We start from the raw sequence: 17,363 nt of genomic DNA, 5'->3' as shown, positions 1-17,363 counted from the left end.
ATCGCCGTATATCTTGGACACTCTTGTGAAGAGAGGAGCAGAACTGTCAACTGATCACAACTTGTTGGTGAGCTGGATCAAATAGCTGGCCTCTAGTCATAGAAAGACTTTGAAATGTACATTTTTTAAATTATATTTTAAAGTCTGGGATATGGAAAGATGAAAAGAGCCAAAGTGACTCAGTTCCAAGCCAGAGACTGTGAACTCTGAAACATAAAATATGATGAAGAGTTGTGTATTAAAGTCATTGGGTGCGTCTGAGAGGTGATTTTTAAATAGAGCTTAACACTCTGACCTTGACTCAGGATCGGCGCTCATGCTGTCCATTTATGGCATCAGCTGTGACTCTGCCAGCTGTTTGCGCAACGACCGAATGTGTGGCAAAAGGGTTTCCTTCATGTTCACAAGGAGTGTGTTTACACTGTGTTACTGAAAATGTCTGAGCTATAAAGACTGTGTGAAAGGGTTACACGATAACGTTTTATTTACATTCAGCAAAAAATACACAGGACAGAGCAGACTTTACAAACATCAGGAAAAACACTGATTACTGCTCATCCCCAACAGTAACCTTTCCCTCTGTTGGAGCTCCAGGTACCTTTTCACCTGGTTCACCTTTACACCTGTCTTCATGCGAACGTGGAGTCACATGTTTGCACTTATCTGTGTTAGCGTGTCAGCAACGCTCTGCAAGGCTCCACAGTTGAACCAGCAATTATTGCATTGATCTGGACTTGCCTACTACATGTTTTCATGATTTTAATTAAGGAAGGAAGCACTCTTTCAGTACAATTCATCTTAAACCGCCTGTTACACAACATGTAGGCTCACGCAAGCATGTTCTATTTATAAGGGGTGAAAATGAAAGAGCCTGTACGTTACACCATCATTGGGTACTGCGTTTGATTTGATTTGTTATTCCAAGCATTGGTTTTCAGATAATATCCAATTTGGTGCATTTTTTTTAACACTAGTGGGTTGGGGGGGGTAATTTGTTAATTTTGCCTCCGTACACTATCATAGCTGACGTTAAATCAAACAATCAAGGTACTTTAATTCAAGGACTTTCACAGGCATATTGTGTTAAATGTTCAGAAATTTCAGCCATTTTATTCATAAGGCTCTAGTTTGGGATTTAGACTTTGTTTTAAATGGACAAGTTATGATCGTCTTCAATATAAAACCAAATCTTTTGATGTAATGCAGTGCAATTTAGCATATTCGATCACAATATCACTTTACTGTATAAAACCTAATAAAGCTACACAGGCAGTACAGTGTTCATCAAAGTGATAATAATGCTATATAGAACTATTTAAAACTATGTTTCTTACTGCAGTTGTTTGTATTGGCAACATATAGGTTGTTAGATTTGTATTGTTGATTGTCATTTATGCTTAGAAATATTTACTTATATATGCTTAGAGTTTTGTAATTAGTTGTAGATTGGTAGAGGTTTTGATCCTTGATAGTCTGCAAACTTTGTGTGTATTAGACAGCACTCTGGGAGCATGAGAGGTCATACCGTGTCTTATTGTTTTATGGTAGGATTAACGTAGTTGCGTCTGTTCTAGTCTAAGTGCTCTTTGTTTAGATGAACTGCAGGACTTCCTCACCGTGTTATCTAGGATGAACCATCTAGGGGGAGGGGGAGGCTACCCTCTTCCTGACCAAGGATGTTTGACCCTTTGATCAGCAGGCCACACACACATACACACACACACACACACACACACACACACACACACACAGGCAAGGTACTCTTTGTGTGTATGTAGACGTCATATGTTAATGCACTTATGCATATTCATGTAACCTCAATAAAAGAACAGTGGTACGGGAGAACGGACGAGAGCAACTGGGGTCAAGCGAAGGAACGGTGCCTGTCCGGTTCTCTCCCGTGCACGAGAAACATGAAGAAGCTTGCCTACTTGTGTCTTGCTTTGCAGTGTAATTATATTGCCTTTAACGTTCCAGCGGATGGGTTCAAGCTACAAACCTATCATAGGTGTATACAGGGAATAGTATATGAGGATTCTAAATATCACATTTGGACCTCTGACCTCTTCTTTAAGGTCAAAAGGTCAAACTTTCATAAAATATTTTTTTAATCTTTAAAACTGCTTAAAATTGTTCTGCCTGTCTTTGTATTGGCAACTTTTAGAAAGTGATCCTGGTACATTGGGATTGTAAATATCACATTATAGTTCGCATCCAAATATATAATATCTGACCTCACTTTTACATTTACATTTGCCTTTATTTCAAGATGACTCTAAAATGTCCAACATATGCCTTTAAAGAAAGTATTGAAAGAGCTTCCTAGTTAGAAATACACTGAAGTATAATATTATATAACAAGCTATATAAAAAGCTTAAGCTATTCATATAAAGTTATTACCAAATCAATAGCTGTTATTCGTCCAACCTACATGATGTTTGTGTAATCAAACTAAACATCTATCATCCTTGCCATATCTGCTATTAAACTACACAAAAAAAAACTTCTTAAAGTGCTTTTAAAAAGAACAAATGAGACAAAATGAATATACAGACAATAAAGTACTGTCCTTGAAAAGTAAATACTGTCTAGAGAGTGAGCTGCCTTGGTGGAGGTTTGCGCTCTGGGAGTGCTTCTTGTTTAAAATTGCTTCATCTGTCACCCTCTTCCTGTAACCACTTCATGGCTCTTGTTTCAGGGGCTCAGAAGTATCTTTGTCACTGGTTTAGCAAAACTGTGCACCTACCCTTGGTACGAATAAGAATAACAAAACTCTTCAGCCTCTTTTCTCTTTCTGTGCTGTGAGCACATACTGGGAAGAAGCAGTGAAAGCATTTTCTGCCACCAACAGAAAGCACCGAGCACGTCTGGACATGCTTTTCTGTGAGCACAGTATGGAATTAAGCATGTATACATAAAACAGTCTGACTGATAGCGTGCTGAATGACTTGATGTTTGGTGTTTGAATCATACACTTATTGAAGAAACTACGATGTGAAAAACATTCAGTTCTTGTGTAGGAGAAGAAAAACCTATATGCTAATCCAAGCTGGTTTCTTTCTTTTTTAATCCAAGCTGTACAATAACAAATGATGAAGACCGCAGTACTACACATGGCAGAGCTAATCAAACTAACTGATACACAGTAAATGCTCCTCGAGCTCTGTCTCTGTTTATGCTTCCTCCTGCCATTGGATCGGCTCCAACGCCCCTTCCTTACTCACAGAACATGTATGTGCAGCAGGAGACAAAAGCCTCTCGTCACATAGGTTTGTGTAATCGCTGAGAGAAGAGAGGAACGTTGCAGACATGGGGTACTTCTTCTTCTTGTCCGCAGAGACATGGACCCTGCTGGCTGCCCTCGTCACGCTGCTGTTTGTGTAAGTTTTAAAGATTACTGGATGTGTTCAGGTATTTGTACCATTTGTGCTGCTTTTTTAAATCTCTTACACCTGTTCCAGGTATTCCTGCTGGACATATGGGACATTTAAGAGATTAGGCGTCCCTGGGCCCTCACCTATCCCATTTTTTGGCACCATGTTGGCATATAGAAAGGTGGGTTACGATACCAGCCTACACTGTATACACCGAGGACAATGTCTTCCAATAGCTCATTGGTTTTTCAACTACAATCATATTTGAATAGTGTAGTTTTTTTTATTTAGCTGTTGTTTTGTACAGTTATTTTCAGGTTATGAAAGACCCTTTCACCCTGACCCCTCTAAATGTTAGGCACCTGTTGTAAAACACATTTGTATGGCATGAAACATGCAAACTGGCTGCTGTACACAACAACAAGCACTCTTAAGCAATAATATCTGAGTAGCTTGTGACGGACTTTTGATTAAAGCCACTGAGACATCTGGATTAACTAGTTAACTCAGGAAGTAGAAAACCTCACAACGTTACTTCAGTATCATTAGAAGTTAACGTCACTGATGCAGTTATGCCTGTAATGTCTCTACTTTGTTAAACGTGACCTGTGTTTTTGGTAAGTTTCATTAATCATCCGTATATCTCGTTCTTATTTCCAGGGATTTTTTAACTTTGATGAAGAGTGTCATAAGAAATATGGGAAAATGTGGGGGTAAGTTATGTTGTCTACAGTACATGACTGCTTTTCTATGGATGTAAATAATAATCATGCAGACCTGTGTGAAAGTGAAAGTGAAAAATGTATTACTTTCACTTGTTCGCATGTTCAGTTGTTTTATTTCTTGTTTCTTCTACTGTCGTGGTACGCAGCATTTTTGATGGCCGTCAGCCCGTGTTGTGTATCACTGATCCTGCTATGATAAAAACTATCCTGATAAAGGAGTGTTACTCTTTCTTCACAAACCGCAGGGTTAGTAAGGACATTATACGACTCAATCAGTCTCTTTTTAAAAAAAATCTGACCTTCTGTCCTCATCACCAGCTGCTTTGAATGTTATTACAGAATTTCCGTCTGAATGGGCCGCTGTACGATGCTGTGACAGTTGCAGAGGATGATCAGTGGAGGAGGATCCGCAGCGTCCTTTCTCCCTCCTTCACCTCTGGGAGATTGAAAGAGGTACATCCCTCTCCCACTCTCTGCCTCCTCTGGCTTTTTTTTTTTTTTTTTGCATGCTGAAAAACAAAAGAAGCAAAAAGCATTCACTTAAAAAGGTAAACATAGCATCAAGATTCAAGTTTCTTTATTGTCATTATCCAAGCATAACATAATGCTGGCAATAATACTCCCTCGTGTGGTGGATAAAAATTAAGTAACATAAATATACTGTATAGTCTGCATATCTCTGTAGATCTCTGTAGATTGAAAGTACTTTATGCTCTTCCAGTATTGCTCCATCCCCAGCCTTGGTGGGGCTGTTCTCATATTGTTCCCTTGCCACTGAGAGAACACCTTGAATGGCTCAGTGGATTACAGCTGATTTATTCTCCTGCCTTCTATCTCTGGTATACCTCTTCAAGGCACTAGCCAAGGCTATGAGTCTTTAATTGGCAGTTTGCAAGGCCTCAGGTATGGGCAGCTTGTTGTGCTTCTTAGGCACCTTCTTCATCAAGAATCATGCAAAACTAGGCTGACCAACCTGTGCACTGCCTGGATTGATTACAAGAAGGCCTATGACTCACCCCAAGTCGGGCAACCTGAGGCTGTACGCTAAGCAGAAGGAAGGAGGCAGTCCAGGATGAGACAATGAACAGCCATGAATACATCAGGAAGATGGCCCCTACTGAAGCATCAGTGAATACCTCAGGGAGCAGAAACCTGGGAAAGAGGAGTAAGACGAGGAACCATCATGGAAGGACAGGCTCCTGCATGGTATGTACCATCGGCAGATAGAAGTCCTACCAGTGGCTGGACAAAGCTGGACTGAAAGACAGCACAGAGGCACTAATCATGGCAGCAGAGGAACAAGCTCTGAGCACAAGATCCATAGAGGCTGGGGTCTATCACATCAGACAAGGCCCCAGGTGCAGGCTGTGTAAAGATGCCCCTCAGACAGTCCAGCTCATGATGGCAGGGTGCAAGATGCTAGCAGGCAGGGCATTCATGGAACGCCATAACCAAGTCTGCATAGTATACAGAAACATCTGTGCCGAGTATAACCTGGAAGTCCCAATATATACTCTGTGCTGTTGTAATTGCATCCGGTTTCAACATTTTTGACGTTGTTGTTTTTTGTCTGTTTGTGCCTCAGATGTTTGACATCATGAAGCAGCATTCAGCTGTCCTGATCAGCAGCATGAAAAAGAAAGCAGATAAAGATGAACCTCTAGAGATGAAAGAGTGAGAACTCTCATACTGTTTTCATTTAAATACATCAGAAAAAACGCAGATTCATCTCTTCTAAGTCTGCACTAATAAAGGTCATGTTTGATGTGTTTGTGTGGTTTTGCAGGTTTTTCGGACCCTACAGTATGGATGTGGTAACCAGCACCGCCTTCAGTGTGGACATCGACTCTCTCAACAACCCCTCAGATCCTTTTGTCACGAACATCAAAAAGATGCTGAAATTTGACCTTTTCAGCCCCATCGTCCTCACTATTGGTAAAATATTCATTTTGATACATGAAGCTCCTTTTGACTGCTCCCGTTATTCAACAAGTGTTTACCTTGGCTTGTAGCTCTGCGTGTTTGTTTTGGCAGATTTTTTCCTGGTGCAGTCTAAAGGATTTGTGTCTCCTCCTGGGATCAAACTGGGCACCACTACAACATGTCCATCAATGCAGCTGCTGTCCTTCATCTTCCATTAATAAATGTCCTCTTGTTTGTTTAATTTCAGCCTTCTTTCCTTTCATGGGTCCCATATTGGAAAAATTGGAGTTTTCCTTTTTCCCTGCATCTGTGACAGACTTCTTTTACGCTGCACTACAGAAGATCAAGATTGATCGAGAGACCAGCAAACAAAAGGTACAGCTGTGAGTTCGTGTTTGTACCAATAACCTGTTCTGACATAAAATCACAGCTGTTCTCAGACTGTGTTTGTTGACTTCCAGACTCGAGTGGACTTCCTCCAGCTAATGATCGACTCTCAGCAAAATAATGATTCCAAACAGGATAAAGGTGATACACGGACACACGTCTCCACACATGGAAAAACCAGCTTAAAGCTGTTCTAACGTGTATATCCCTCCTACCTCCTCAGGTCTGACAGATCATGAGATCCTTTCCCAAGCGATGACTTTCCTCTTTGCTGGCTACGAAACGACCAGCAGCTCTCTCACTTTCTTGTCTTACAATTTGGCAACAAACCCTCAGGTGATGAAAAAGCTGCAGGAGGAGGTGGATGCAACCTTCCCTAACAAGGTAACAACACAGAATTCTTAATATAAGACAATATATTTCTTTCTAGCATAACTAAACTAAAGTAAATCATACAGTAGATATAATGTGTTATAATAATATTGTGTTATGGTGATTATATTATTTTATATATTGTACTCATATATAAAATCAGCACAGGGTTCAGCTTCTTACTATGTCTCTATCATCAGTCATGTTTATGTGCTTGTGTTCAGGCTCCCATCCAGTACCAGGAACTAATGCAGATGGAGTATCTCGACTGTGTCATCAATGAGTCTCTCCGATTGTTCCCCATTGCTTCACGTTTGGAGCGTGTGGCCAAGGCCAGTGTGGAGATAAATGGCTTTGTGATTCCAAAAGGTATGGTTGTCATGGTACCCACCTGGCCGATGCACCGGGACCCCGAGATTTGGCCTGAACCAGAGAAATTCAAACCTGAGAGGTACGGAAAGGTGTCTGATGTGACAAAGCAGAATGAAGCTCTGTGGGATATAAGTGTGTGTGTGTGTGTGTGTGTGTGTGTGTGTGTGTGTGTGTGTGTGTGTGTGTGTTTTCAGGTTCAGCAAGGAAAACAAGGAGACAATTGATCCGTACAGCTACATGCCTTTTGGAGCAGGCCCGAGGAACTGCATTGGGATGCGATTTGCTCTGGTTGTGATGAAACTTGCAATAGTGGAGATCCTCCAGAGGTACAGCTTCTCTGTGTGTAAGGAGACTGAGGTGAGAGCCCAGATCATCTTCTCTGACTGTTAGTTTTGTGTGTTATTGTTATTTATTCTACATGCCACTTCTCTGCAGATCCCCATTGAACTGGACATCCAGGGTCTGCTACAACCAAAACGACCAATCAAACTGAAGCTGGTGCCACGTTCTTAACCCTCCTCGTCTAAGAAGAGGACTTTTCTTCATTTTAATCTTGATGTTTCTTGTGTACATAAACACCATGTCAGTTTTTGTACTACCTTATTTTGTCTGCAGGTGCACTAAACACTCTATTTAATTTCTTTTTTGAATTTTCTGGCAATTATTTCATGGTTTAGGCTTTAAAGCGTTAACATAGATCCAGTAAAGACAAAAACGTAGCAGTCAGGCATTTGGCCCTTGTGGACGGTCATTGTTTAGTATGGGCAAAGAGTTTATGACAACGTATTGTAAAGAATAATCAACAATTTCTATTTTTGTCTAAAGCATGTATCAATTCAATTCACTTCAATTCAATTCAGTTTTAGTTATATATCACCAAATTACAACAACAATCAGGGGAAAATCCCAATAATCAGACAAGCAAGCACTTGGTGACAGTGGGACAGAAAAACTTCGTTTTAACAAGTGGAAACCTCCAAGCTCATGGAGGGCTGCCATTAGCTAGATCAGTTTGGGGTGAGAGGAGGAAATGCAAAGTCGTATATGAACAAGATAAGAGGTTACGGGATCCTGGAAATAGCTGAAATCTATAAAATCTGAAAAGGGCACAATCATATTTCTCTGGTAAATGGCCTGTATTTATATAGCGCTTTACTAGTCCCTAAGGACCCCAAAGCACTTTACACATCCAGTCATCCACCCATTCACACACGCATTCACACACTGGTGATGGCAAGCTACATTGTAGCCACAGCCGCCCTGGGGCGCACTGACAGAGGCGAGGCTGCCGAACACTGACCACCACCAGCCAGTAGGCAACGGGTGAAGTGTCTTGCCCAAGGACACAACGACCAAGATTGTCCGAGCCGGGGCCGGTAACTAAAATACACCATGATTAGACCACAAAGCTTTACAGTATTATGTTACATTATAACCTTTAATTCTCCAAAGAGCTGATTACAAACGTCACATCACTTCTCGGGTGTTTTGTTTTCATATCCTCTCGGAGCGCCACCACTTTTTTGTTGCAGCTCAATAAGGAGAGATCAACTTGGAGGATTTGAACATGATTTATGGAGATTAGGGAATTAATGTATTTGCCAATTGGACTCCAAGCACCCATCATGACAGAATTGGACCAGAGTAATGATAACGCTACTGAGATTGACAGCGTGGGAAAGTCACAGAGCTGCAGAGAACAGAAAAGCAGACTAACACCCAGGAAACAGCCAGATGGCTGATTACAGAGCTTCCTTATTGAATTTACGCATAAGCTTCATTTCGTGGATCATGTCTACATGTAATCACGTTACAGTCATTTTGGCTTTTGGCTCAGATACCTGAGTTTTTGAATTTAAATAGAAAAGGGTGTTCATTCACTGGAAAAGTGTCTTTGTGTCTTCTGGTCATCTGTTTGAGTTGTGTCAAAAGCTTTGGGCTGGAAAGCTTGAGCCTCTCAATCAGCTTGTGTTTAGTTGACTTAGGAAAATGCACTCAAAGAAAACCACGGAGGATGAGCTGTGTCTGTTGCAAGAATAGTTTATTAATGAACAGCAGGGTTAATAAGAATAAAACAAATGAAAAATGCTCCTCCAGGAAGATAAGCAGCATCCACACCCACTCTCTTCCTCCCACTCTCTCGGCTTTTTTTTAGAGCTCTCACAGTTAAGAGATGCTGTCTCCCAAATATGTTTATGTATCACTTTTCCAATGAAAGAGTAATTTAACATGTGTAAAATTAAAGCCTTTAAATTAAGCCTTCATCCATGACCCTTTCATTATAGATCTGTGATTTTGTTTGTTTTGGACAATTGACTCAAAGGCTATTTAATGAGCAGGTGTGGGCAATTCCTTCGTGGTGTCATTATCAATCAAACAAATAAAAGGTCTGGAGTTGATTTGAGGTGTGTTGCTTGCATTTGGAAGATTTTGCTGTGAAGAGACAACATGAGGTCAAAGGAGCTCTCCGTGCAAGTGAAACAAGCCATCCTTAAGCTGTGAAGCTGACAAATCCTACAATATTGGAAATGGCAAAATCTGCACTTTGGTACGTCCTGAGAAACAAAGGAAGCACTGATGAACTCAGCAATACCAAAAGACCTGGACATCAACGGAAGCCAACAGTGGTGGATAATCGCAGAATCATTTCCTAGAGAAACCCCTTGAAAACAACCAGCAAGTGAACAACACTCTCCAGGGAGATATCCAAGTCTACCAAATAAACAGCAGCCGAAAGCCGCTGCAGTAAAGGCCTGGTGGTGCATTAAAAAAGAGGAAACCCAGCATCAGAGTTCAAGACTTCAGGCTGTCATTACCAGCAAAGAGTTTTCAACCAAGTATTAGAAATGAACATTGTATTTTCACTTATTTAATTAGTCCAATTACTTTTGAGCTCCTGACATGATTGGATTGTGTTAAAGTATACTTTAGTTCCTCACACTTTTACACAATCTTTTTGTTCAACCCACTGAATTAAAGGTGAAAGTCTGCCCTTCAACTGCATCTCAGTTGTTTCGTTTAAAATGTATCATGGTAATGTACAGAAACAAAATTATTTTAAAAAGTTGTCTCTTTCCAAATATTTATGTAAATCTTCCACCTTTTTCTGTATGTTAGTGAGGCACTCTGTGTCATTACTTCTTAATGATGTGACATGTCAGTGATTAGTGATTATTCACTGCTTTTTTAAATTCTAACCAACTGACAAGAAATGAGTAGATGATCATTAATAAAATATATTAAATTGGTATTTTCATACCCAGAGTTTTTCTTGCATTTTAATCTCTGAGCGCTTTCTAGTTACATGGATCCACATTTGCTGAGCTGATGGAACGCATCTTCAGCTTTAGTTTGATTGGTCGAACCGGAGAGACAAAGCCTGCAACATCCATCTCTAAGGGGATCTGAGGACCGAACAAATTCACTAAATCAGAAACATCAGTTTTTGACAGCAAATGTTGTTTTCTTATTGCACGAAGGAAATTATGTCAAGCTAAGTTTGCAATTTACACACAGTCACCTCTGTTTCTTTGCAGACTGAGAAGCTGAAGTTCTGCAAAACTTCCACCATGGCCAGTTTAACCATCATCAGAGCAAATCGCGTCCCCATGCAGCTCCTTGGCCCAGCCCCAAATGGAAGGTAAGTATACGGGTTGATGTTCTGCTTGTTTTCTTTACTAAATCTGTAAAACAAATTGAAAAAATATGTCAAATACCCACAATTTATATGATTTTTTCTGCCTGCTATGACTGCTTTAAATTGATTAATAGAATCATATAACAGAAGTGTTTAAATGCTGCCCTAATAACATGTCCTTTAAAATATAATACAAAGATATTTACAAAAGAAAATATGCTTAATGTTGTAATGCCAAGCATATCATGTTTTTGTGTGTGATTTATTTTTTCCTCAGTAACCTGACACAGGCCTACTGTGAGAAAGAAATTGCATAAAAATGCCAGATGTAGCAAAAATGATATTAAACTATGGAACAAATGTGCAAACTGTTATTTATGAATTAATACATTAGTTTAGAAGGTTCAATAAAAACTGAATTGTTTGAAATGTAACTTTCTATGGATTATTTAGTTGTTTTAAGTTTTACAGGGTTAATCTTGGCAGTGAATGACTGCATGAGTAAACAACCCTCAACATCCCTCAGAATCCCCAGTAGTGAGAAAGGCTGTACTTGGAAATTCCTTGTTGGCATGACTTAAGTAAATGATAAGTAGCTTTGCAGAATTGTTGCTATTTGTCTTCAGAACGATAAGATAAATTGCTAACTTGCTAATTTGCTAACTACCTGTCAGGTTTGAACTCCTCTGGCTCTGGCCACAGCTCCGGGTCACGGTGCAGAGCGTAGACTGGAACCATAACAAGCATGCCCTTTGGGATTGTGATTTCACTGATTTTTACAGTTTCTTTAGCCACTCGTTCCAGACGTGGAATTGAGGGGTACAGCCTGTTGACAAAATGGGAATACTTTTTAAATGTCTGTATTTCACTAAGCATGCAATCACAAGCACTCCTACTGGCATTTGGATTGATGTGGTATGAGTATATGTTTTTTCACTAGGTGGCAATTTTTTTTAAATTATTCTTGTATGCTGGTGTTTGTGCAATCCATGTGCAATGTCCCAGCTTGCATGCCCTCTCACAACCTGCAAGTATGTGCTGGACTGTCTTAGATCACACATTTACACAGCCTGTAACTCAGGTCCTATTGGCTGTGGTACGCTCCTACGCTCTCTCTTTGTCACCACGCGGTCTCATAGTGTATATTCTTTCAGCAAGCACAAGTAAAAGCTCATTACCTCAGACACTCACTGACCACACTGTCCAGGTACTCCATCTGCATCAGAGCTTCATACTCAACTGGACCCTATAAGGTTGTTACAAATCACAATTTTGGTTAAAGACAGCTCTGATTTAATGTTTTCATCAAATAATATTAAGAAAACAACTCCATAATCAGAAACTTTGATTCTACCTTGTTTGGGAAAGTGGAGTCTATTTCACTTTGAAGGCGTTTCATGATTTCAGGATTTCGTGCCAAACTGTACGCTAAAAAAACAAGAGCGATGGCACTCGTCTCGTAGCCAGCAAACACAAACATGGTCACTTGGGAAATTATCTCGTGTTCAGTAAGACCTGTTAGGAACAACAGAAGAGGGCATGAGACATCTGATGTGCATAGATGTGACCACAGGGACTCTATGTGTAGTGATGTTTTTACCCTTATGCTTCTTTTCTTTGTCATTTTCACTGGCTGTCTGACACTTGATCAAATGCTGAAGCATATCATCTGAAGCCTAAAACAGGTCATACGAAAACACATCTGATTAAATGACTTTTACATCATATCTGAACAAGCACTTGAAACAATGCCCGCATGTGAAGGTGAACCTCAAACACACACACATAAAAATGATTTACCATAAAACTAAAATCAGGGAATATGAGTTTAAGAATTGGCGCCAATAATTCTCTTTAGGAAATTTGAAACCTCGCATCTTCTGGTGATCTTTTTATATGTGAGGCATGTGTGGCACACCATGTTGAGATCACAGGAGATTTGGTAGGCATATTTGGATATTTCTATTTAACAATCAAGGTCACACGATGTGACTAAAACATGTAAACAGGTCATGAGGTGAGATTGTTTCAGTCATCTGTTAGTGGTTTCTCAACTGGATTTCTGCAAGTTTCATTGTAGCTAAGCATTCGATGAGCTGCGAGACAAGACTATATTTATGACGATACCGAGCTTGTGTTTGTCCAAACCTGGGACGAGCTGATGCGTTCGGCTTTGACCTTCTCCGCAACTGACTTTAAGAAAGCGGTAGAAGACTTGGGGAACAAGGAGACACCCAGGCACTCCAGGAGAGGAAGAAAAATTGGAAAGCATGCTGAGAAAGAAAAAATGGGTCAAAACGTTTGGTTACCAAATAAATCTGTTAATAATAAGACAAAAAAACCCAAAACAAAACAGAGGCAGCACCTTGAAAAATATAAAGAAGAATGGAAAATTTAAACATCTGGTTTGCGTGGGTGATGAAGGGATTTGAAGGGTTCTTGATTGAGTCAAAATCCACACTGAATATACAGCTTGCCATCACGTCAATGCTGTAGGATCCAAAGAAGCTGGAATGCACACATTGTACTCAGCAGTGGCACATTCAAGGCCTTCAACTGTTTGCTCCACACAGCTGCAAAATCAGCCCACAAGTTCCTTTAGCTAACACATTTATTTTTCATCTTGGGGGAAAATCTGAGGTTTAATGTTTTACAAACGTAGCTTGGATGGTATCACTCACTCTTTCACAATAATGACCTCATCATTGTGCGCCTTGGACTGCAGGCTGTCTGTCAGTTTGTGCGAATGATGCTTCATGATGCTAAACATCTTGAACAGAGGAAAAGAACGCAAGTGAAACAATGGTGAAGACAAATAATACTCTTTTGTAACCTCCATATGTCTCCATCTACTTCTTTTAGATGGCCAGAGGTGAAGGAGGGAGAGAGGATGTTACGAATCCGTCTCCACTGATCATCCTCAGCCAGAGACACTGCGTCATAGAGATCTCCGTTCAGACGAAAGTTCTAGAGAGATAGTGGTTTTAAGTCGTGGTTATATGTTTGCACGTGTTTGGCAAACAGCTGTAAATACTTGTACAATGATAAGGCAAAGGATTCGCAGATGCAAATCAAAACTATGAGTGAACATGTATGGAATCATATAGTAAACAAAAAAACCCTCAAAATATGTTTTATATTTTAGATTCTTCAAAGTAGCCGACCTTTGCTTTGATTACTGCTTTGCACACTCTTGGCATTCTCTCGATGAGCTTCATGAGGTCGTCACCTGAAATGGTTTTCCAACAGTCTTGTTCCCAGAGATGCTGAGCACCTGTTGGCTCTTTTGCCTTCACTCTGAGGTCCATCTCATCCCAAACCATCTCGACTGGGTTTGGGTCAGGTGACTGTGGAAGCCAGGCCATCGCTCTCCTTCTTGGTCAAACAGCCCTTACACAGCCTGGAGGTGTGTTTGGGGTCATTGTCCTGTTGAAAAATAAATGATGGTCCGATTAAACGCAAACCAGATGGGAGGGCGTGTTGTTGCAGGATGCTGTGGTAGTCATGCTGGTTCAGTGTGCCTTCAATTTTGAATGAATCCCCAAGAGTGTTACCAGCAAAGCACCAGTACCATCACACCACCTCCTCCATGCTTCACGCTGGGAATCATGCATGTAGAGACCACGTGTTCACATTTTCTGTGTCACACAAAGACACGCCAGGTGGAACCAAAGATTTCAGATTTGGACTCATCAGACCAAAGCACAGATTTCCACTGGTCTAATGTCCTTGTTATTCTTGGCCCAAACAAATCTCTTGTGTTTGTTGCTTTTCCTTAGTCGTGGCTTCTTAGCAGCTATTTGATCATAAAGACCTGATTCACACAGTCTCCTCTGAACAGTTGATGTAGAGATGTGTCTGCTACTGAAACTCTTTGTGGCATTTATCTGGGCTCTAATCTGAGGTGCTGTTAACTTGCAATTTCTGAGGCTGGTGACTCAGATGATTTTATCTTCAGCAGTAGAGGTGACTCTTGGGGGCGATTGTGGCTCAAGAGTTGGGAGTTCGCCTTGTAATTGGAAGGTTGCCGGTTCAAGCCCCAGCTTGGACAGTCTCGGTTGTTGTGTCCTTGGGCGAGACACTTCACCCGTTGCCTACTGGTGGTGGTCAGAGGGCCCGGTGGCGCCAGTGTCCGGCAGCCTCGCCTCTGTCAGTGCGCCCCAGGGCGGCTGTAGCTACAATGTAGCTTGCCGTCACCAGTGTGTGAATGGGTGGATGACTGGATGTGTAAAGTGCTTTGGGGTCCTTAGGGACTAGTAAAAGCAATATACAAATACAGGCCATTTACCATTTGGTCTTCCTTTCCTGGGGAGGTCCTCATGTGAGCCAGTTTCGTCGTAGTTCTTGATGGTTTTTGCGACTGCACTTGGGAACATTAATATTCAAAGTTTTAGCAATGTTCTCGATTGACCTTCAGTTTTTAAAGTAATGATGGACTGTCGTTTCTCTTTACTTAGCTGATTGGTTCTTCCTATAATAGGAATTCTAACAGTTGTCAAATAGGGATGTCAACTGTGTACCAACCTGACACAACTGATGGTCCCAACCCCATTAAGAAGGCAAGAATTTCCACAAATGAATGCTGACAGGGGACACCTGTGAAGTGAAAACCTTTTCAGGTGATCACATCATGAAGCTCATTGAAACAAGGCCAAGGATTTGCAGCGCTGTCACAAAGCAAAGGGTGGCAACTTTAAGGAATCTAAAATATAAGACTTTGCTACATAACTCCATATATCTTTCTTCATATATCTGATTTCTTCAGTTTGTATCTACAATGTAGGAAGTAGTAAAAATAAAAATAAAAATACATTAAATGAGAAGGTGTGTCCAAACTTTTGACTGATAGTGTAAGTTGTGCTATGTTAAAAGTGTTATTATATAATTTTAAAAGCTAAAGAGCCATATCAGAGCAGAAAGTGAGCGTGCTTGATATGTTACTGTTGTATGCTGTATGTACACATGCTAACATTAGCATGTTTCAACCACCTTTGGGTCGAATATCACACTTTTTTCCAGCGATAAAAGGTACGAAAGAGCAAAGCTTGACTGTATGTCATATTCAAGTGCAGTGGTATTTATCATAATCATGAATAGAGTTTATCTGAAACATGGATGGAAATTATGTGAGCAGAGGATTTTCACAGTTTTCAGTGTTTTCAGCTTCTGTTGTTACTGAGGGAACTCGCGAAAACATTTCTTGAAATTTTGTATTTCCAGCAGGATGATTTGATCATTTTGATTGTTTTGATCGTTTTATTGGAAAAAACAAAAAACAATCATATCCCAGGGTTACTAGTTACCACAAAGTTTTACTATAACAGACTGTTGGGTGTTTTGTTTCAGTCAGTGTTCATTTCATGTTCGTGTTCTCACCCTGCGGTTGGTAAAGTAGGTGAAGCACTCCTTCACCAGGATGGTTTTCAGCATATCAGGATCCATCACAGCCAGCATGGGTTTCCTGAACTCATACACACTGAACATTTACACAGAACACATCTGCATTTTGGGAGGTATTTGTAGTGGAAAATATTTTTAATTGCTGAAGGAACTTTGGCTCCAGTTGTGCTGACAAAAACAAAGAAATAAATTAAAAACACGCACAAGCTCTTATATGGACAGTTTTACAAACTCACCCCCATATCCTCCCATACTTTTGAGCACATTCGTAGTCATCTAAGTAGTGAACCTGTTAACAGGAAATGCATATTTATCACCAAGATATGTTATACATTATTCACTGTATCCTTCTGAACTTGGTACAAATCATTCGATCTTTACAAATAGCAATCACAAGGATTTACATACACGGTTGTGCCTGGCTATTGTTCCCCAGTACATGACTGGCTTTGTAAGTAAGTAAGTAAGTAAGTAAAATTTATTTATATAGCGCTTTTCACAGATAAAAATCACAAAGTGCTTTACAACACAGAAAATGGGAATATAAAACAATATAACAGTAAATAAAACAATGTAAGACAATAAAACTATAAAAACAGCATAAGAAGAAATTAATCAAATGCTTTTCTAAATAAAAATGTCTTCAGCTGTTTCTTAAAACAATCAATGGAGTCCGTGCAGCGAAGAGACAGTGGGAGAGAATTCCACAACCGTGGTGCCACAGTCTGAAAGGCCCGATCACCACGAGTTTTAAAACGAGTGCGTGGTACCACCAACAGTCTCTGATCTAATGACCTTAAAGCCCGAGAAGGTGTATGTGATTTCAGCAGGTCAGATAAATATTGAGGAGCCTGACCATGCAGGGCCCTAAAGGTTAGAACTAAAATTTTAAACTGAAACCTAAAATTTACAGGCAACCAGTGAAGGGAGGCCAAGACTGGAGTGATATGCGATCTTCTCTTGGTGCCTTGTTAAGATTCAATATTGAGGAAGGGTACAAGAGGTGATCGAAGAATAACCACACCGATCCGGCCGGGTGAAGTCAAACGATGATTTTAATGAATACACGCGTGGGAAGACAACTCTGTACGCAGACAGGAAGTAGTCTTCGACTTAATCAAAGCATGAACAGATATTTTATAGCATCAGGGTTTATTTACTGACGCCCCTTC

General features: G+C 40.4%; 2 protein-coding genes across 3 annotated transcripts; one reads left to right on the top strand and one right to left on the bottom strand.

The window, feature by feature from the left end:
• Positions 1 to 3,098: 3,098 nt before the first annotated feature.
• Positions 3,099 to 7,796, top strand: LOC146707473 (cytochrome P450 3A40-like). Its single transcript, XM_085458838.1, has 13 exons — positions 3,099 to 3,381; positions 3,463 to 3,556; positions 4,036 to 4,088; positions 4,247 to 4,346; positions 4,440 to 4,553; positions 5,686 to 5,774; positions 5,887 to 6,035; positions 6,271 to 6,398; positions 6,485 to 6,551; positions 6,634 to 6,794; positions 7,007 to 7,233; positions 7,349 to 7,511; positions 7,590 to 7,796. Exons 1-13 carry the CDS (start codon positions 3,311 to 3,313, stop codon positions 7,665 to 7,667), a joined length of 1,494 nt encoding a protein of 497 aa, XP_085314964.1. The 5' UTR covers positions 3,099 to 3,310; the 3' UTR covers positions 7,668 to 7,796.
• A 1,382-nt stretch (positions 7,797 to 9,178) lies between these two features.
• Positions 9,179 to 16,637, bottom strand: LOC146707472 (cytochrome P450 3A30-like). Of its 2 annotated transcripts, XM_085458840.1 has the most exons (13): positions 16,600 to 16,637; positions 16,428 to 16,480; positions 16,168 to 16,267; positions 13,645 to 13,758; positions 13,473 to 13,561; positions 13,157 to 13,299; positions 12,940 to 13,064; positions 12,392 to 12,467; positions 12,146 to 12,306; positions 11,970 to 12,037; positions 11,459 to 11,617; positions 10,675 to 10,837; positions 9,179 to 10,558 (listed from the first exon to the last, which is right to left on the bottom strand). In XM_085458840.1, the coding sequence occupies exons 1-13, from the start codon at positions 16,630 to 16,632 to the stop codon at positions 10,451 to 10,453; spliced, it is 1,392 nt and encodes a 463-aa protein (XP_085314966.1). In that variant the 5' UTR covers positions 16,633 to 16,637; the 3' UTR covers positions 9,179 to 10,450. The 2 variants fall into 2 exon arrangements, with proteins under 2 accessions (XP_085314966.1, XP_085314965.1); XM_085458839.1 differs by lacking the exons at positions 16,168 to 16,267; positions 16,428 to 16,480; positions 16,600 to 16,637 and adding an exon at positions 13,956 to 14,279.
• Between the last annotated feature and the right edge of the window lie 726 nt (positions 16,638 to 17,363).

The sequence above is a fragment of the Copadichromis virginalis genome, linkage group LG6 (assembly GCF_057382275.1).
Source record: "Copadichromis virginalis isolate Kocher_CV1m ecotype Utaka linkage group LG6, C_Virginalis_male_GT1.1, whole genome shotgun sequence".
In the NCBI taxonomy this organism is placed as follows: Eukaryota; Metazoa; Chordata; class Actinopteri; order Cichliformes; family Cichlidae; genus Copadichromis; species Copadichromis virginalis.
The sequence above is the reverse complement of the archived record's forward strand: the minus strand, read 5'-3'. Positions and strand labels throughout refer to the sequence as shown.

Bases quoted from the DNA above. Each gene is read 5' to 3' on its own strand.
- LOC146707473 (XM_085458838.1), top strand. From the start codon at position 3,311: ATGGGGTACTTCTTCTTCTTGTCCGCAGAGACATGGACCCTGCTGGCT. The intron at 6,399-6,484 runs GTACAGCTGTGA...GTTGACTTCCAG, and splicing joins GAGAGACCAGCAAACAAAAG to ACTCGAGTGGACTTCCTCCA. The intron at 7,234-7,348 runs GTACGGAAAGGT...GTGTGTTTTCAG, and splicing joins GAGAAATTCAAACCTGAGAG to GTTCAGCAAGGAAAACAAGG.
- LOC146707472 (XM_085458839.1), bottom strand. From the start codon at position 14,156: ATGGCCTGGCTTCCACAGTCACCTGACCCAAACCCAGTCGAGATGGTT. The intron at 13,300-13,472 runs GTGAGTGATACC...TGTGCATTCCAG, and splicing joins GAGGTCATTATTGTGAAAGA to CTTCTTTGGATCCTACAGCA. The intron at 10,838-11,458 runs GTAGTTAGCAAA...TTTGTTTTACAG, and splicing joins GAGGAGTTCAAACCTGACAG to ATTTAGTAAAGAAAACAAGC.